General features: G+C 38.2%; 2 protein-coding genes across 3 annotated transcripts in view; one reads left to right on the forward strand and one right to left on the reverse strand.

The window, feature by feature from the left end:
• Esf1 (ESF1 nucleolar pre-rRNA processing protein homolog) overlaps positions 1 to 6,736 on the reverse strand; it is a 63,541-nt gene extending 56,805 nt beyond the window's left edge. Inside the window, exons 1-3 of the mRNA XM_023718546.1 lie at positions 6,615 to 6,736; positions 4,810 to 5,484; positions 179 to 513 (exon numbers count right to left, since the gene is read on the reverse strand). Coding sequence (XP_023574314.1) covers positions 179 to 513; positions 4,810 to 5,443 — 969 coding nt within the window. The 5' untranslated portion in view covers positions 5,444 to 5,484; positions 6,615 to 6,736. The remainder of the gene's footprint in view (positions 1 to 178; positions 514 to 4,809; positions 5,485 to 6,614) is intronic.
• Positions 6,737 to 6,833: 97 nt separating this feature from the next.
• Ndufaf5 (NADH:ubiquinone oxidoreductase complex assembly factor 5) overlaps positions 6,834 to 20,643 on the forward strand; it is a 32,582-nt gene continuing 18,772 nt past the window's right edge. Inside the window, exons 1-4 of one of the 2 annotated variants that reach the window (XM_004634342.2) lie at positions 6,834 to 7,121; positions 10,033 to 10,073; positions 14,296 to 14,359; positions 19,837 to 19,884. In XM_004634342.2, coding sequence (XP_004634399.1) covers positions 6,900 to 7,121; positions 10,033 to 10,073; positions 14,296 to 14,359; positions 19,837 to 19,884 — 375 coding nt within the window. In that variant the 5' untranslated portion in view covers positions 6,834 to 6,899. Of the gene's footprint in view, positions 7,122 to 10,030; positions 10,074 to 14,295; positions 14,360 to 19,836; positions 19,885 to 20,643 lie in introns of those variants that run through there. The other variant, XM_023718639.1, reaches the window with a different exon arrangement.

Consider the following 20,643-nt stretch of genomic DNA (forward strand, 5'->3'; position numbering starts at 1 on the left):
TGATACCTATATATATATATTTTCTTTTGGCAGTGCTGGGGATCAGACCTAGGTCCTCTTGTATGCTGGGCAAGCACTGTACCACTGAGCTACACACACCATTAGCCCCTTCCCAATCTTACTCACTACCCGTAACAGCTAATTGTGCTATGTTATCAAGTAATCTTGAATATGTTACCTCATCAGCTCGAGGAGCATCTTTATCTAATTCTCTCCAAGCATGTTCAAAACCAGGTTCTTCTGGAAAAATATCTTCCAAGTCATCTTCATCTTCAGAACTAGTTTCTATATTTCCTTTACCCCTTGCAAGATCAGGGCCACTGTCACTTTCATCATCATCCTCACTATCTTCTGCATCTTCACTTCCATCATCAGCTGAAGCTCTGCCACCACCTGTGATTTCATCTTCAGATTCCTCATCACTTCCAATTTCATCAGCACTGTCTGAATCTTCCTCCAGAACATCTTTGTCAGATATGTTACCATTACCATCTCCTGCTATTATGAATGGAACTGCTGAAATATGTTAAAGGGAGAACTGTAAGAACTGAATTAAACTGAATCTAACTTATTGTGACATTAAATCTAGAAAAGATATAACTTCTATGATGCATGCAGGTAAAGGAAAGCATAAATTCAGTAATTGGTGACAACTGATAGGGGAAACAGGTTTTTTGCAAGTGTCAAAGATGAAAATACTGGCCTCATCAGCCAGCAGGCTAGATGAGTAGATGAGCAGGGAAACCTGGAATAGTTTACAGTATTTGGTGGGGGAGGGCTGTGAGCTCATTTTGAATTCAAAATGCCTTGAGTCATCTCAAAAGAAAACATCATAAGGGTGTTAGCTGTAAGATCAGCTCAAAGAAATGTGGGTTGATGCAAATCTGACTTGTTTATATGTATGATAACAGAAGCTGTGATAGGATGAGATCACCTAATGAGACAGAAATAATAATTGTGACTTTTCTGTTAATTCTTGAGTTTTTGTTAGGGTTAGTAATATACCAAGAGCCCAAAAATCGCTTTTGTTTAAACAGGATTTTTTAAAGTGTTCATAATACTCAAAGGGCTCATTTCCTACTTCTATGAATAATCATACCTTCTATCTACTGTATATGTATCTGATCCTATACATTCTATTTCAGTTGGTGCTTCTGCTTCTTCCACGCTCTAACCTTGGAGAAATAAAAAGTAAATTTAAAAGTTAAAGGTTTAGAATAAAACCTAGTTCTCCTCATTTTATCCTCATATTTATTCACTGACCAAATATTTCTTTACTACTATGTACAAAGCATTGAGTGAGGTGGAAGGGAAAAAGATAATTTGTAACATGATTCAATGCCTTTGATGAATTCATAAATTAAAAAAGTACTGGTGTATGACTAACCTCTAAAACACCACACAGAGACCTTTCAGTTTGCAGACAGGTATATCAATTATAAGGAAAGAGTTTCACAGATGCCATTTGATTTAAGACTAACTGAAGACCTAGCATAGTGACATATCCCTGTTAATCCCAGTACTTAGGAAGCAGAGGCAGGAGGACTGCTCTGAATTCAAGGCTAGCCTGAACTACATAGTAAGATTCTGCCTTAAAAAGCAAGAAACAACAATAAAAAGACTAACTGGACAAAAATGCATCTTGTTAGGAGGAAAGGTAGAAAATGCCTTTCATTTTAGTATAATGATGTAAAAATAACAAAAACTAAGTTGTAATGCAAAAAGTTCAGAAGAAGACATAATAATTTCTATACAGAAGATGAGAAAAGCACCGTAGTGAAAGTTATTATGAAGTAAGCAGAATTTACATTTAAGGAACAGACTTAAAAATATCACCTGTGTATCCAGCTCTCCCTACTATAGCAGTATTTCCCAATTATCAATCCTCATTGCACCATTTTCATTATTTTTGCACACTACTGATATTTTTCAGTAAAATTTATTAAAACTAGTTTTATTCTAAATATTCCTGATGTCACAGAAGTTATACTTTTTCCAAGATATTGAATGTATACAATATAAAAAAGTGTATTACCTAAAAATCACGTATAGCAATGACTGATATATATATATATAACAATTTGAGTTGCATCACAAACTAGTAAATGGAAGATCAAATAAATTAATTTTATAGTTTTGACAATATCAACTACACTCAGAATTCAAATGCGATGAAAGTAACTGCCTCTGTTCCTAGACTACACTACCCTAGTTCTTTTAAAACTTGCTACTCTTCAAACTACTTTTTATTATTTATTTGGCATAAGGTCTCACTATGCAATTCTGACTCAGATTCATAGTGATCCTTCTGTCTCAGCCTCCTCAGCACTGAGGGTGGGGCCAGTGTAGCCTGTGGTGCTGGGGATTGAACCCTGGTCCCTGTGCTTGCCTAAGCAGGTGGTTGGTCTGCTGAACTATCTTGCCAGTTCTCAAACTACTTTTTAAAGAACTACTTTACTATTCCCCCCCAACTACAAACATAATGGTTTAAATAATTTAAGACAATATGGTTTAATAAAGAAAACAAAGCCTACTAATTTTTCATTCAGAGATAACTATACCATTATTTTAGTACATAATCTATTTTCTATGCTTTAGCAACTTTTAAAAAGTAGCTGGCATTATAATCTTTGATACTCTGTAACCTACTTTTAAAAATTCATACATCATAGATATTTGGATGTACTGCAATATATTTTATCAAAAATCATAATTTAGGTTACCACTTTGAAATTAAAAAATAGTAATTTAATAATTCTTTGTGCAGACATCCAATCATTTACTTAAAAAAATTCTTAGGCATGCAAATGCTGGCATGAAGATTTCATAATGAGATGTATTAAGCTGTACCTGCTCATATTACTTTAACTTTATAGCACTTAAAAAGTCCTTTGCACAAAGTATTTGATGGAATGACTAAAGAATAAGAGGATCATATATGGAGTCACTTAACACTTACTAGTAAACTGTGCCTTTTCTAATCTGGGGCACAAATGTAAATTATGGTGAGGTAGAAAGATTTAGAAGACACAAGGTATAGTGCTGTGTGACTCTCTACAAATCACTTTTATTTCTCAAAGTTACTGAGAAAATCAAATTGAAAAAGATATATAAAGATTCTACAAAATTGCTCCAAAGAAGTCCACATTACATTAACCCAACGCCTTAAGTCAGGATGAACTTCAAGGATGTAGAATAACTTACCTCACTAATCAACATCAAATCAACTCTGCTGCTAATGCCAGTAAAATCTTATGCTCCTGAATCAGTAACTAAATTCCTATCCCTTTTCTCTTGAAGTTTTTTCTTCATGAAGTTTGCGGGATAGTTCTACAACAAATGAAGTGGGATCCCATTTCTAATTTGCTAGTCTCTCCTACCTAGAATTCTGTCCTCAGCTTGACACCTTCTACCTTCCCAGTGTCCTCTGTTAAGAACTCTCTCTGCTATTTCCTAAAACCTCTCTGGGTCCAGAACCACAGACAGACTGTTTGGCTCATCTGAACTATTTTTAGTTATTTCAGCAACAAAGAAACATCAACCTTCAAAATTTTCTGCTGCCAGAGGTAACACAAAAATTCTAATAAACTTAGTTAACATGTAAACACAAACTAGATCTCTGTATTTCTTACGTAGTTCTAAACACTTATTCTTAGGCTCTATTACCTATTCACCTCTTCAAGAACTCATCACCTAATCAAATAGGGTTACTAGATTCTCTTCTGAACAGGCCCAATTACAACTTGGCTCAAAAAGCCATTTCCATGCAGAATGCTTTGGTTAACAAAGTTAACTCTTCCCAAACCCTAATCAAAATATGGATCCCTTAGAAATCTTTCTGATTACATCTTTAGTGACCATTTCTGAACTTCATATTCCCCTATTAAACATCTTTTGTGGCACTATTATTCTATTTTACATTACAGTTCTGATTTTCTTTTGTTCAGATATACTCTAACATAGTAAGGAACAGCTACATGTAGCACTGTGGCACTTGAAATACAGCTCATTCAAGTTGAGCCTTATTTATAGCAAGTTCATAAAAAGATAAAACAGCATTAATTTTAAAATATTGATCACATTAAATTTTTACTTTAAAAAATATTTTTGGAAATATTTTATTAATTTCATCTATTTTTTATTCTTTAACACAGCTACCAGAATACTCAAAATTCAGTATTTCTATTGGACAGTTCTACTTTAGATCAGGGCCACAGCAAAGAGCTTGGCTGACTGTTACTCATACAAAGGCATTTACAAAAGTGGCAAAGACTGAAATCAAAGCCAACCTCTAATAATTAAACCAGGTACCCTACAAAGCTGTATTTGCTTATGGGAAAAGAACCTGTTATTTCATTCAGAAGTGTCATCCCCTAACCAAACTATGAACCCTGGGAAGCTCTGTGTTCAGAAGGCATGCTTTTTCTAATTTCCACAAAGACATACTATAATCTAGCAATAATCCTACCATGTCTTACTCAAGTTTTATCTAAACGTATCATGCCTTATGTTTTATCTACACATACTAGCTGAATGAGTACCCAACTCTACCTTCTTCAGACATGTCTTTGTATCATATAATATTGACTACCTATTTAGAAATTATAGCTTTCATGACTACCCACAAATCAACATTGACTCAAATTTTTAAGTCTTCTAGCACCACAAACAAGTGACTGTTTACTTTTCAGACCTTTATAGCTTTAAAGTATTTAGCCATTCCTAACATTGTATGTAAATAGACATTGTTCACTTTTTAAGAAGACTGGTATAAAAAAATATTTTAATCCCACAGTTTCCCTAACCAACCTGATTGCTTTTCTCCTTTTGTCTTAGAGCAACTGATCTTGGGAGATTTCACAATTTTGGAGGTGCTTGCGTCTGTCTTTAGTTTTCCTTTGGGAATAGAGTCTCTCCTATATTTAATAATGCTTTTTTTTTCTTTTATACTTTTTTGTGTAAATTCTTTGCTGTCCTTCTTAGGACTTATCTGTGAATCTGTCTTCTCATATTTACACAAGTTTTCTGTTTCCTCGGTTATTTTAAAATTATGTAAGTCATTTATATTTCCAGGATCCTTTTGATTCATTTTCTTGGTTTCCTTTTTTCCTCCCTCAATCACATTTTTTGAATCTTTTTTTGTCTGATGGTTTTTCTTCTTTATTTTCTGTTGATTCAGTGCTTTGCTATCTTCATCAGAGAGATCAGAATCAGAATCAGAAAGGTCATAGAAACGTTTTAAGTCCTCGGTAGTGCTGTGGGTGATGGGCCGTCCTCTTTTATCAACAGCATAGTTCAATTTGAACTTTTTGTCATGAAACATGGCTCGAAATCGCTTGTCAATTTTGACTTTTCGATCCTTTTCTGGCATTTCCCAGAACCTGGGATCCTTCGAAACACGCCTAAATCTCTGGTCACTCATTATTTCTTGTTTGGATGCCATTTTTAAAGTTTTATTGAAGAATTGTTCAAAGAAACCTAATACTGAAAAATAAAACATGTTACAGTAATGAAAGCTTAATTAAAATTTTAAAAAGCTATAATTCACAACAAAATGTAATTTTAAGGCAACTCAAGTAAAGTCCTAAGGTTTTATGGAGTGGAACAATGTTTACTAGCCCATTGCATTGAGAATGTATCTCTAGATGTTTAAGTTAAAAGTGAATGTAAGAGATTCCAAGGCTCAATGGGTCTCATTTCTTTACCTTCCAGTCATTTTCTGTCAATCTTTATCTCCTGCTACTCCCAACAGACTTTACTTCTACACAGTGCCCTAGTTAAACAGACCAAAATTAAAACAAACTTAACTTGCAAATGCTACCTCAAGAACCAAGTAAATAAAGCCTGACTCTAGTTAATAAATATCACTTCTTTTCTATGATTTTTTATTCTGAAGTGACTAAGGCACAAATAAATCCTCCATAAACATATATAAATTAGTACAGTTCCCTCATAAATAGTCTTTAATGGATTCTCTTCCCTGGATTTGAACTGTGCAAAAAGCCACACTTAACTGTTGGTTAGTTTTAACTGTTAATAGCAAAAAGACTGACCAAGCAAAATCAGGCTGCTTTACTTTAAGAAACAGGGACTGACATTCTAGCTGCTGTTTTACTTATATTTGGGGGGAAAATTACACACTAACCAAAAAAAAAAAAAAAAAAAAAAAAAAAAAAAATCAAATGTTTCACTTTTGCACTTACAAATTTTATAGTGCAAACACTTAAGTCTCCGAATAGTTTTTTTTTTTTTTTAGTACCAGGGATCGAGCTCAGGACGGGGCTTTGCCAGTGAACAGCTTTGGAACGTGGATAACACTCATCCCACTACCGTGGTAGAGGTAATACAGGTAAATATTTAAAACGAAAGCTCTAAACGTAGGGCACTTAGAGAACGGAAGACGGCCCGACCACAGCACTGATATGCCGGCATCCCGATAATACGCGCCCTCCCCTAACGCGGAGAAGCTTACATTGACCCCAGACCAAAGGGCTTCTTTCCTATCTCCCAATCCTCATGGGGAAGCCACTGGGCTGAGGTAACCTGAGGAGCAACCCTGAGAAGAACTAAAGAAGCCCGAACAAAGACTCCAGACAGGGAAAGAAGGCGTGTACCTCTCACAAATCCAAAATAGGTCGTGTCACAGATTGCTTTTACCCCTCTGTAGTCCCGACTGGCAGTTCGCAGGTCTCCACACACCACCTAGACTCTCAGCCTCACATGGAGCGCGCACCCACAATCCTCTGGGGGAGGTTCTGCGGCTACGGTACGCGAACCGGGCCAAACTGCTTTCATTTTGCGCAACCCTTCTACTTACCTCTTTGACGCTTTGTGTTTGCCGTGGCCGCGCAGCGCAGGCGCACTACAAAGTACTCCAGTAACTGGTTCTCTGACCCGAGATGCTGAAGGCAGGATGGCTCTGGCGTCGGTGGCTGAGGCGTGGGGCCGTAGGCGTCCTGGCAGAGAATCTTAGTTACCGAGAGGTCGCTTCGGGCGTCCCTCCCTTAGGCAGCACTTCTCCCGGAGCTCTAAATATCTTCGACCGGAGTTTGAAGAGGAAACAGAAAAACTGGGCGGCCCAGCAGCCCGAGCCGACGAGATTTGACTACCTGAGGGAGGAGGTGAGACCGCGCAACTGCGGAGGAGATGGCGCCGACCTTTAAGTCCGCAAGCTCCTGTTAGGCCGGACAGCCGCGCCTCAACGTGTGACCCTGAGCTGCAGCCTTGTAGCTCTGAGGCCTGTCTTACCAAAAGGCAGTGTTCGGGCATTTGTAGTGTACTGTTCATTCATTCACTTACACAAGTATTGATTGGGTTCTAAGTGGCCAGGGGTGCCTGGCTTGGTGGCGGTCGTACACCAGTAATCCCAGCACTCGGCAGGGAGGCTGAGGCAGGAGAATCGAGCTCGAGACCAGCCTGGGATACGAAGTGAGCTTAAGGCCAGGCTGAACTGCTTAGCAAGACTCTGTGGTTTGTTTGTTTTTGCTCCGAATGCCTTCAGGGCAGGTTTGGCTGGCTTCAGTTGTGGGGATCCAACCACAGCAACCTGAGCCTGACTGCTTTGTTGAAGCAGCCACTTAAAGAACTGAGCTAAGGGGCAGGCCCCCAAGACTCTGTTTTAAAAAGACCAACATAAAGTAAGTGACCAGAAGAAAGTTAGGCCGACTTTAATTGTAGAGGAGAGGGCAGACAGGCACACGCAAAAGGTAGTTTCAGCTACAGAAGTAAGGTTTGGTTAATGAAGAGGCTGACTGCGATGGTCAGGGATGACAGGTCAGACCTGAGGAATCAGGCTGTGGGGAGATCTACTGGGCAAAAGGAAAGACAAATGTGAAGCTCACCAGACAGCAAGGACCTTGTGATGATCTTCAGTGAGGAAGGGGTGGGAAAGGAGGTTAGGAGGACCCAGGTTATTAGGGCCTTATAGGGGAAAGACTGGATTTTCTTCATAGTCCCATAACGAGCTGTACTTATGAAATACACAATGGATTTCATCGGCTTACTTTGAAAAAAGGATGATAAATATGTAGTTAGTGATGTTTGCATTGATTATGTTAAACTTTTTGAAACTGGATGAAAGTTATAGATATTGAGGGCCAGCCAAATATCTCAGTGGATCAAAGCACCTGCAAGCAGGCGCAGGGGCTGAGGGATTGCATCCCCAGGCCCACCGTGCCGTCTCGGTCCCAGTGGCACGCTGAGACTGCAATCAAGACTGGGCATGGTGGCGTTGGTCTGTAATCCTTATATATCTTGAGTTTCAGCCTCTGGGTTACTTTAGGTGAACATATTAAGATCCCATCATATGTGTCCAAGATGAATGTCTAGGCTATATGTGAGAACCTTCTAGGCATCTGGGAGTAAGGACATGAAAACAGGGTGTCCTTGAGTTCCAAGTGTTCTTGGTTACTCCTGCAGCTGTTGCTGCCCTGTTTTCTTTTTCATTGTCCCACGTACCCTGCAGGTTATTTAGCATGCCTCTATATTAACTCTTTCTTATCCCAACAGGCTATATTTCACTTTTTTTTTTTTTTCTAATTTGTAAATGTTACTCAGGAAGTTGGCACCTATTTAAGAGTAATATAAAATGTGTAAGTTTTTTAAAATCTATTTAGTACAGTGTCTCACTACACAGATCGGACTTGTAGTTATCCTTCCTGTTTTTCAGCCTCCCAAGTGTTGGGATTACAGGCCAAGCCACCATGCCCAGTCTCAATTACCATCTCAGAGTGCCCTGAGGGCCAGACCAGCACAGCACGCCTGGGATGGAAATCCCAGTCCCTGTGTCTGCCTAAGCAGGCACTTTTGTTGGCTGGCTGATCTGTCTGGCCTGCCAAAAAATTTGTAAGTTTTTATTGATTGGCAACTTGTATTTTGATCTGTAATAAAGCTTAAGTAAGTGTTTCAGTTTCACAAACCTCATGTTAATCTGTGGGGATAATAATGTGCTTATTTTGTTCATGTTACTTTTCTTCCTTTTTTTTTTTGGCAGAACCAGGGATTGAACTCAGGCCCTTGCACTTGCCAGGGAAGTGCTTATTCTACTGAGCCATCTCCCCGGCCCCTCTTTTCTTCCTTTTGAGTAATGTTGTAATGGTTTGTGTCTAGTTGTCCCCCTAAAGCCTCATATAGTCATGGGATGGACTTCTAGAGGTTGTGATTAATTCATGATCCAATGCTGGGAATATGGGTGTAAATGCTGCTGGGCTTATGGGTGTGAGTGCTATACCCACCCTGGAGTAGATGGCCTGAAAGAAGTATAGGGAAAGGAAAGAGGCTTATTTCCTGCTGCTGCTGCCAATGCCCCTCCCTTTGCTTTTTGCTGTTTTCCGCTGCCATGAACTGCTACCCTCTGCTATGTCCCTTTCTGCCTTAGAGCCAGCTAAGTATGAACTGAAACCTCTACAAACTGTGAGCTAAATAAATCTTTCCTTCCTTGGGCTGGCCAGATAGCTCAGGGGATTAAAGCACCTGCTCAGGCAGACCCAGGGGCCATGGCTGGATCCTTTGGCCTGCCAGGTCAGTGCCTGCCCCGCCCCCGAGGCGCTCTGAGATGGCCACTGAGACTGGGCACGGTGGTTTGTGCCTGTAATCCCAGCACTTGGGAGGCTAAAAAACAGGAAGGATAACTATGAGTCTGATCTGTATAGTGAGACTCTGTACTAAATACATAAAAATAAAAATAAAAATAAATAAACCTTTCCTTCCTTAATTTTGAATGTGGGGTATTTTGTACCTGCCAGCAAAAAGAGAAAAGTAACTGAGACAGATGTTCAAGCCAAATATCTTAAGATACTTTAAAGAATATTTGATCTTAACCTCATGAAATTGACTTCAATATGTTTCCTGGTGTATTATGTTCCTATCTGAGAGTTGAAAGGACATTTATTGCTGTGAAGTAGAAAGAGGGATAAAAGGAAATACTCATCATGCTGAGGCATAAGTAACGTATGGGTTGTTGCATATGGGAGTGTTACTTTTCTGCTAAACCTGCTCAATGTATTTATATCATTGCCTGTTGTAATCTTTCAGGTTGGAAGTCAGATTGCAGACCGTGTGTATGATATAGCGAGGTAAGTGATGGTTAACATAATAAAGTACACATTTTTTTTTTTTAAGACAGAGTCTTGCTGGATTGCCTAGGCTAGCCTCAAACTCCTGGGCTCAAGTGATTGTCTTGCTCAATCATCTGAGTAGCTGGGATTTCAGGTGCATTCCCTCATGCCTGGTTAATATAATCAACTTTTTTTTTTTTGCGGAACCAGGGATTGAACTCAGACCCTTGCACTTGCCAGGGAAGCGCTTTTTCCACTGAGCCATCTCCCCGGCCCCAACTTTTTTTTTTTAATGTATTTAGTACAGGGTCTCACTACGCCACTCAGACTCATAGTGATCTTCCTGTTTTCAGCCTTCCAAGCTCTGGGATTATAGGTGTGTACCACCATACTCCTGCCCAGTCTTGCTGGCTGGCTCAGCACACCTGAGCGGAGCCAGGGTTGGCACAGCATGTGTTGCCAGGGATGGAATCAGTCCCTGTGGTTGCCTAAGCAGGCGCTTAGTCTGCTGAGCTATCTTCCTGGCCCAAAACAATCAACTTTTGACTAAAGCCTTGAGATTTTCATATTGACAGAGCTTGACATCTGGAATGGCAGAACCTGGTGATCCTTATTAACAGGATTTACCATTTGAGTCACACTGTGTCTCTTTATTGTCTGCAAGAGTAAATATTCTTTTTGTCATAGGAGCCTTAAAGGAAAAATAAAAAAATATGGAAGCATACTTGGAGCTCATGTTCAAGTCTGAACGACTGACCCACTTATTTTGGCCAAAAGACAGTAAGGAAAATTGCTCAAAAAACAGATTAAAAAGTCGACTTCATGTAAATTTTCATGATTTATGAAACCTAGGTGTCTTAATCACTTTTTCATTGCTGGGATGAAATACCTGACACCTGTAACCCTAAGACGGAGAGGCTTAATTTGGCATATATTTTAGAAGTTTCAGTTCTTACATGGTTGCTAGCATAACAGAAGGGCCTCATGTGAGGAAAGCTGCTCAACTCTGGGCAGCCAGGATAGAGAGGACCCAGGGAAGCAGATGGCTTTCCCAGTCATGCCCAGTAACCTGCCTCTTGGGATCAGGCCCCAACTCCCCACACCAACCTAGCTGTAGCACCCATAATTCAGTCACCTTCCACAAGCCTTACTCTGCACACATGAGGCTTTGGGGAACATCTACATATAAACAATAACACTAATTTAAAAGGTAAATTTAAAAAAGTAAAAGATACCTAAAGTTGTTTCTCAATTGGGATAGATGAGTCTTTGGTCTTTTTGTATTAATAATTGTTAATATTAGTAAGGAGTTTATAGCAGTTTTATAGACAGGATGACATGAGAAAAGAGCTTTTCTTTTTTTTTTTTTTTTTGTACTGGGAATTAAACTCAGAGCTTTACCTTTGGCAGGCAGATGTACCACTGAGTTATATCCCTGGTCCCATTTAGATCCAGGAGGTGGTTGTCATCTTTTTTTTTTTTTTTTTGGTGCCAGGAGTAGAACTCAGGACCTTGTGCTTGCCTGGCAGGTACTGTGTCACTGAGCTATATCCCCAGCCCGAGAAGAGAACATTTTGAACAACCAGTATTGAAATTTTGATGGAGCTATTGCTCTGTGTATTAGGCATAATGAAAAAATGTATAGATTGAAGTTTATGGCCATCTAGTGAGAGGTACAAATGATGGATTTATAGTAGAATCATTCAGTGATATTAGCAAAAGTGCTATTACCACTTTTTGTGTTCTTTTGTTTAAAATTCATCCATTGAATTAATCCCAGGTGGGATGAACTTTTTACACTTGACCATTAAAAAAGTAAATTTTGGGGCCGGGGAGATGGCTCAGTGGAATAAGCACTTCCCTGGCAAGCGCAAGGACCTGAGTTCAATCTCTCGTTCTGCCAAAAAAAAAAATAAATAAATAAATTTTGTAAAAGCACATGTTCCTTTAATCATATCTTAGATATATCTTTGTAATGTAAAAGAGTCTTGGGATAAAATAATTTTATTTTTTATTTTTTTAAATGTCTTTAGTACAAGGTCTCACTACACAGATCGGATTCATAGTGATCCTCCTGCTTTCAGCCTCCCAAGTACTGGGATTACAGGCATGTGCCACCACACCCAGTCTCAATTGCCCAGTCTCAATCACAGTCTCAGTGTGCCCTGGGGATGGGGCCAGCTCAGCATTCTGGGATTGAACCCTGTCCCAGCATCTGCCTAAACAGGCACTTTAATCCACTGAGCTATTTGGCTGGCCCTTAAAATAATTTTATAAAGTAAAAATAAGGCTCATTCTTGCAAATAACCCTGTATCCCCCATTTCCTGCAAATATCCCTATATCTCCAAATAACCCCAGTAATCCCCCATTACCTTTTTTTTGCATTTTATGTTTTCAGTTGTTTAATCATTTTAACAATTACCCAGAACACATTTTTCACAAACACCATAGGTACAATTAATATATTTTAGAAAGCTTCTTTTCAATACAGATGATTGGCTAAGAGATAAAGCAAGAAAGGTAATATCCAATTTTGGAAGTTTTTAGTAAGTAAGTTTCTCTTGCATACTTAGCAAGTTGATCAAGCTGACTACTTTCTCTTTTCTTAAAGACAGATATTTGCTGTATAGTTTGGGCTGGCCTTGAATTCATCCTGTTACTCAGGCTAGCCTCAGATTTATGGCAATCCACCTGCCTCTGCCTCTGTGTCTGCCTCCCACAGGCTGAGATGTTATTGTTTTGTTTTTCATGCTGGGAATTGAATTTAGGACCTTGCTCTTGCCAGGCAAGCACTTGTGTCACTGAGCTCTGTCCCATGTCCCATGCTGCGATTTTGGATCTGTACCATCGCACAAAGCTAGTTTCATTATTTTTAAGGTACACACATAAGCAAAAGCAACTGTAATAATCATCTCTCTGGATTATAGGTTGTTTGTGGTTCACTAAACAAAACACTAATTTTTGCAAGTCTATTTGGATTTTACAATTTTTATGTTATAGCACTGAGCAAAACTGACAAATCTGTGATTATCACTAAAAGCATGTTTTAGAAATTAAATATTAAATTAAATACTTTCAGTTAAATTATTAGCACTATATATCCTTGCATTAATATTCTAGTATTAGAGTAGTTTGTATTGTTATAATTGATGTTTTGTTGACTTTAAAATAGCTACAGACTTTTAAATGTCTAGATTGTGGGATCTGAGACTCATTTAATACCATTATAATCAGTAATAATAATTAACAACTATGTTTTGTTGAACATTTGTTTTGTGTTAATTACTTTGTATGTACTTCTTACACAACTTTGAGGGAGGCAGTATCTTTTTCATTTTATAAATGGGGCACCGTTAATGTCTAATTCCAAAATCTGTGTATTTAACCTTGCCATGCTGGTGTGTTCATTATCAAGTTATAAGGTGTTAGGTGCATACTGTCTGTTTGTCACTGAGGGCTCAAGTATTTCCTGGTGATCTGTAATTTTGACATCCTTTTTAAAGAAAAAACGTAATTAATAGGTAAAGTTTTAACTTCTTGTCATATATTGTCATAAACTTACGGCCTGCAATTAGACATCTCTACTGAGTTAGTAGGACATGGTATATATTTAGAAGAGACAACATAGTGTGGAGGATAATAGGTCTGGCTCATGATTGGAACCAGCTGAATCCATGAACAGATTGCTGCTCATTTCTTCAGGTGTTTGGCTTGACTTTCTTTGCCCTGGATATCTAGAACTTCTGATACCATACTTAGAACCTGGTAAGTTTGTTAGTAAATGTTTCCTCTTTAGTTTTTTTAAAGTTTAACATGTTATATTTCATGCTATTTGACATGAAGATTTTTAAGTGTTCTGCATCACCAATTTGAGGAAGGGATAAGCACTAAATCTCTGATTAGTATGCCAGTTCATTTTGTGTTAATTTGTATGTGGTCTCCCTATTTTCTTTGCCTGAATATATTGTTAAATTAAAATATTTATGTTAAATCTGTTCTTTAAATCTACATCATGAAGCCACCTTGCAGTAGGTGGTTCTTTATGTGGTTCTATGAGTGAATGACTAGATCAGACAGGCTTGTGTGCTCTCTGAAAGATACAGAAAAAAAAGCAGGTGATATTTGTGCTTGAGTTTGAAAGTTGCATTCACTGAAATGTTTTTACTTAAGAAAAATTATGTTTTGGATTTTTTTTTTTTTTTATAAACAAGAGTATAACTTGCTGTGTCTGTTTTTTAGAGATTTCCCTCTTGCTTTGGATGTTGGTTGTGGAAGAGGTTATATAGCCCAACATTTGAATAAGGTATATTTATTTACTTTGAGACTTAATTTATTTCAGAAATAAAAGTGGCTGATTTTAAAGATTTTCCTAATCATTTCAATTGAATACTATTTAGATTTGATTATTATCAGAATTACTGATTCATTTTATCAAGGATTTCTACTGATAGCATTTTGTTTAAATCCATATGTACTTTTCTTTTGCTCTTGGTTTGCTCATTTTTGATAATTCACAGTAAAAATTAGGAGCTTGATTGTAGTTTGGTGGTAGAACTCTTGCCTAATATGTTTGAGACTCTGGGTTGAATCCCTGGTACTGCAAAAAATAAATACATTTAAATTAAAGTTGACATTTATGTAGGATGTGATTAAACTTCTTTTTTTTTTTGGCAGAACCAGGGATTGAACTTGGGTCCCTGCGCTTGCCAGCCAAGTGCTTATTCCACTGAACTATCTCCCTGGCCCACTACTTTTTAAAACTGGAAAATCATTAATTTCATTAGTTAAGTCTTTATGATTACTTATACTATGTCAGTAGTATAAGTAGTCTTTATTATTGTGAATGGCACTTTATTTTGAAATTTCTAATTCAGATCATAAAGATACTCATTAAGTCTTTAGGATTCTGTGTATAGACACTGCTGGACCAAATGATTAAGATGGAATTTTATATGAAGTCTACTTAGATGAAAACACACATGTGGGTTAAGTTGAAAGAGTGAGGAGTTTGTGGGGCGTTTACAACATTATTATTGATAATAGTAAATGCCATAGAAATGGACAGGCATTAAAGTGTAAAAGGATTTAGAGGAAGAAAAGTATCAGTAGAAGCTCATGTGGTCTAGGCTTGTCAAAAGCACAGACCCTGATCTGGAATTTTAAGAATGTGGATTGATGATTCGTTTCATTGGAAGAATGGTAGGAAAGGTAAGAATGCTGTGGTATGTGATAGAGTGATATTTAAGGAAGATTTATTTGGAAGTGGCACACAAAAAGGATTAAAGAAAGAGAATAGAGAAACTGACCAATTAGGAGGCTGTGCTAATGGTGGTACAGGCCTGGGTCTACCACTTAACTGAAGGCGGTAGATACAAAAGACATAATGTAGGAGAGAGACCTAGTGAAACTCACAAAGCTTGATGACTGGATTAGCAAATTTTATTGTATTTCAGAATACATCTCTAGCTCTACCTTTACCACTACCAAATTGGTCCTAGCTATGATTGCCTTTTGCCTAGATTATTGCCATGGTTTTCTTCTTTCTCTCCCTGCATTTGCCCCGAGAGTATTTTCTTAGCACTGTAATTCTTTTAAATTATAAGTCAGATCATTCTTAGTCCTCTGTTCAAAACTGTTGTTTTCCCATCTAAGTCATAATCTGGGTTCTGTAGGACAATTCTTCATTATAGCCCTGCTACGTTTTTCCTGTCACTCTACTTTTTAGCAACTTTGGCCTCCTTACTTTCACATAGGCCAGAACTTCAAATACTTTTGCCCAAGATATCTTTGTGGCTTACCCATCTCTGTCAGATCTTTGCTGAAATAACATTTTATCTGAAATCTTAGTCTCTGGTTTCTAAAATAGTGCCCTGTGGTGGCTTAACCATTGGGCCCCTTGTAACACTCAGCTGAACTGAATCAGCATAGTTCTGCATATAGAAGGCCCACCTGACCATCATTGCTAAAGACATAAAAAGAACTGGAGGGGAAAATGATGTGCTTTTGATTCACCTGGGGAAGCTTGGTATGCTGGTTTTCCTGATGTGAACTCCACTGTTTTCAAACTGGGGGATCTGAGGTCCTGGCTGAGGATAGCTGCAATTCTTTTTAGGGGAACTGACTTAGAGCATGGTTCCTTTCTTTGAGCTTTGCTTCCTGGCTCCAGTGCAGATCCCTCAGCTTGCTGGCACAGATCTTTCATCCTGCCTATACAGACTTTCTAGCTTACACCACTGACCTTTGGGTCATCCCAGTGCAGATTCTTGATGGAGACTTGCATGAGACATTGTCTTGGCTCTGGGCCTCTATCTGGACTCAGTGAGGACATTGCCAGGGACTGTAGGTCTTCAGCTGGACTTGTGCAGGACATTGCCTTGGGATCCAGGTCCTCAGCTAGATTCTTTGGGTCTCACTAGTGTGTGGACAGATCACTTACACTCTTCTGCCCTTGACATTTTAGGTGAATATTATATATATATATATATATATATATATATATATATTATAGAGAAAGAAATAGCATTGAGACAGTTTCAAAGGAGGTTAGTAGGACAGTTACAAAAATATATCGCATATTGTTGTCTTTGTAGTAATTCATTGTATAAGATGCAAATATAATATCTTGTCTAAAAACTATTAGTACAAATCTTTCTTCTCATTTAGGTGGTTATTATAAATTATGTGTCCTGTATTAAATCTGTTCACTTGCAGCCCTGACTACAACATGCTCCCACTCTTTACTGGCTAATTGCGATAGCATTGATTAATCCCCAATATATTTTTGTTTGATGTCTGTCTTCTTTTACTGGACCTGCTAATTTTTGTTCATTATTAAATTCCTAGAGTAAAAAATGAAGATTTATTGAATCATTAATGAGTGAATAAATGCAAGATAACTTTGAGGTTATGACTTTAGTGACTGGGAAAAGTTGTGATGTAGTAGGACAGAGAACAAGGGATTTTTTTTTCTCTTTTAGACAGTGTTTCAGTTACTCTTCTCTCATTGCTGAGACAAATATCAGATGCCCAAAATGAAGGAAGGAAGGGTTTATTTAGCTCAAAGTCAATGGAGGTTTTAGTTCATACTCGGCTGGCCGCAAGGCTGAGTGGCACGTGGCAGAGGGTAGTAGTTCATAGGAGCAGCAAAGAGCAAGAGCAAAAGGGCATGAGCAGTGGCTACAAAGAGCAAATCTGTTTCCCTTAAGCTGCATTCAGGCTGTCTGCCCCAGGCTGGGTGTAGCACTCACACCCATAATCCCAGCAGTATTCAGACCCATAATCCCAGCCTTGGATCATGAATTAATCACAAACTCTAGAAGTCTGCCCCATAACTACATGAGGCTTTGGGGGAACAACTAGACACAATCCATAACAGATAGGTGGAGTTTAAAGTGTCAGAGAAATATATTAATATTAATATCTGTAAGATAGAGATGGGGAATTGGAATTGGGATATTGAGGTTAAGAGCATCGACTTGAAGTTTTAAAGATAGGGGTTCAGATTTTCAGTCTTGCCATTTGCTCTCTGTTTATCCTTGGAATAGTTATCCTATCCTTTTATACGTCACTTTCTATAAAATGTAGGCAGGAATACTTCAAAAGAATGGCAAAAGGATTGAGACAAAGTAAATCTGGCAAAGTAGAAATTGTGGTTATTTGGAAATCATTGTTAAAGGTGACAACTAAAGCCATATGAATTGGTAAGCTGTTTAAAGCAACAATATAGAGAAGAACCATCCACAGTTATACTTAGAGGTGAGAAAATAAGGAGGCTGCCAAGTATAGTAAGGTCAGTGTTATCTTAGGAAGGCATTAGCCTTCTCTTTTTTTCTTTGTGGTGCTGGGGGTCACACCGAAGCTGAGGCAAGAGTTCTACCACTGAGGCTTATCCTTAGTGGTTATAAGAAGCAGAAATCCTTTAAAACTGAACACAGGGGCATTTTGTTACATAGAGGATTTTATATAGCTAAGGAATCTTCAAGTACAGCAGGCCTTACAAGGGAAGGGACTTTGAAAACCCATTGTGAAGGTTCTCTTGGTTATTGTGTTTTCTAGGATTCCATGGATGTTAGATAGCTGCCTTCATTCTTTTTTCTTCCTATTGACTATTGCTAGTCTTCACTGGTATTTGTGGCTGTAATATAAATATACTACATCCAGTGGAGAGCTAATGCTAGCTCAGATCAGCTTATAAGAACTCAGTGTTAATCTCTTCCCCATTTCTGTAGTCAGTGACGTTGTACTGATAGAGTAAATCAGCCATGATGGGAATATTGACCCCGGGGAATTTGGAAATGATACAAAGAAGTTCCCTACTGATTCTCAACTGTCTTAACTCACCACCGTCTCAACTCTGAAGTCAACATGCTCTAACTCAGGGACCTCTGCCCCCACCGCTTGAATCTCTTCATTTAGATTTTCAGGTGGGAGATACATCATCAAATTGACCTAATTCTTTACTCCTCAGGAGAGTGCGCTGCAGCTCTGCCTTTGTCTAGCTCTATACCTAGCAGCTTCGTGTTGGTAGCCTGGTACCTACATTTCAGTAACACACCATGGAAGTTGCCAAATAGTCTCCCCACCCCCGCTTCTAGGAGCTTGTCCCTAAACATTTATCTGCAGTTAACCTCAGGTAGTCAACAGGGACTGTATTCAGTGGTTGTTCTCTGTGGTGTGGTTTATATGCCCTTGCTAAGTTACAGGCAGGCAAGAGCAGATATGAATGAACTGAAGAGATCAGCTTTTCTAATAAAAGCATGAATAGAAAGCACTAAAGAAGTTTCTAGTAGATGTTAGACAGTGCTGTGCTTCAGACTGTTGCACTGTGCCTGTCGGAAGGGTAGGCAACTTGGTGAGACTATGTCTCAAAATTTTGGAAGACTCTAGAATTGCAGCTTATTGTTAGGGTGTACATGGTATACATAGTATGCACAAGGCCCTGGGTTCCACCCCTTATTACCACAAACAAAATAAAAACAACTCTGTACTTCAAATAGGTCAAGTGAGACAGCACTGAAAGCAGTGAGAGCAGACTACTATGTTCCCACTTAGACAGTGACCTCTAGAAATAGCTTTGGAAAAGCAGTGGAAGAAAAGATTGATTACTGACTTTGGACAAGGACCACAATGTGTAGATTCTTGGCTTTTAAATCAAACCACTGGAATGTTTGGTTTATGCTTGTTGAAAGAGACCCAAACTGTTTTAAGATTGTCAGGGGTTGCAGTAGAGAGGCAAGATTCTGAAAGAACCCAGTGGGAAGTGGTAATCTGGGGCAGAAATAAAGAGTATCCTTTCTTCTTGAAAGGGAGAGAGGATAGATAAAACAAGAGAAAATAAAACTCATAAGCCCCAACTCTTAAGTTTCTGTGTGCTAAGTCGTTACTCTTTGAATAAATAACTGAAAGCAGGAAACTCATATGAGGAGGGCCGATGTGGCACAAGAGTGTAAAAACTGGCTCTCAGCTTAGGTCACACAAAAGTTACCAAAGAAGTTCTCACTTAATGCAGTAAAGGGTGTTAGTGTTCATATTTGTATTTTGTTTTATTAACTGAAGTTAAATACATTAAATATAGTTAGCTGCATGTTTTTAAACCTGTGTAATTTATTGTGTATTATGTACTAGTGTAATATGCAAAGAGACTTATAGAGCTAAAAACCAATCTATAGTTAGCCCTTTCTCCTTTAGAAATTTCAACAATTATGTTTTATTTTATTAATGTTGTATTTATATATTTGCTTGTTTTGTGGCATCTGATCAATTTTAATAATTCCTTTTCAGGAAACAATTGGAAAGTTTTTCCAAACAGATATTGCAGAAAATGCTTTGGTAGGTGGCTTTTTAACATTATTGGTTTGAATCTCCTGGGGTATTTTACTTTTTATTTCCCTCACAATAAAAATAGCTTTCATTTTTCTCTCTCACTGTACATGTAACACACATGAAGGACAATTATATAGTGTAGGAAATACAAGGGAGAAAGGAAAAATCACTTTGGTAGTCCTTCCACCCAGAGACAGCCACTGTTGAAGTTTGATGTTTATCTTTGGAGATGTACAACTATCCCCTCTACCAGTTTCCTATGAACAATATTAGGCTAACATCGTATTTTTTACAAAATGTCATTCCTTTCAGTAAATATTGTGTATATAGCTTTTTAAGTGATTATATATTTCTCCAATGTATGAATGTTAATTTAGCTGGATTTCTTTTGAAAGGTGTCTTATTTATATTCTCAGTACTAAAAAATGTATTGAATATCCTTCTTGTGAAACAACTGTGTTTTATTTTTCTACCTAGTATTACATTCTTGGTAGTGAAATCTGAGGATTCACTGATGTCAAGATGTCAATGGTGGGCCGGCGAGATAGCTTAGCTGCCTAAAGCACCTGCTTGGGCAAGCTCAAGCAAGTGCCCATTGACAGTGGTTCGATCCCCGGCACCACATACCATGCCAGCCCCGCCCCCAGGGTTAGCTGAGCTGGCCAAATAAATAAATGAAATAAAAACTTTAAAAAAAAAAAAAAAGATACCTATGAAGTTAACTAAGGAAATTTTAATATAATATTGATTTTGTTTTTAGTCTGA

Source organism: Octodon degus, unplaced genomic scaffold (genome assembly GCF_000260255.1).
Source record: "Octodon degus isolate 3935 unplaced genomic scaffold, OctDeg1.0 scaffold00060, whole genome shotgun sequence".
Taxonomy (NCBI): Eukaryota; Metazoa; Chordata; class Mammalia; order Rodentia; family Octodontidae; genus Octodon; species Octodon degus.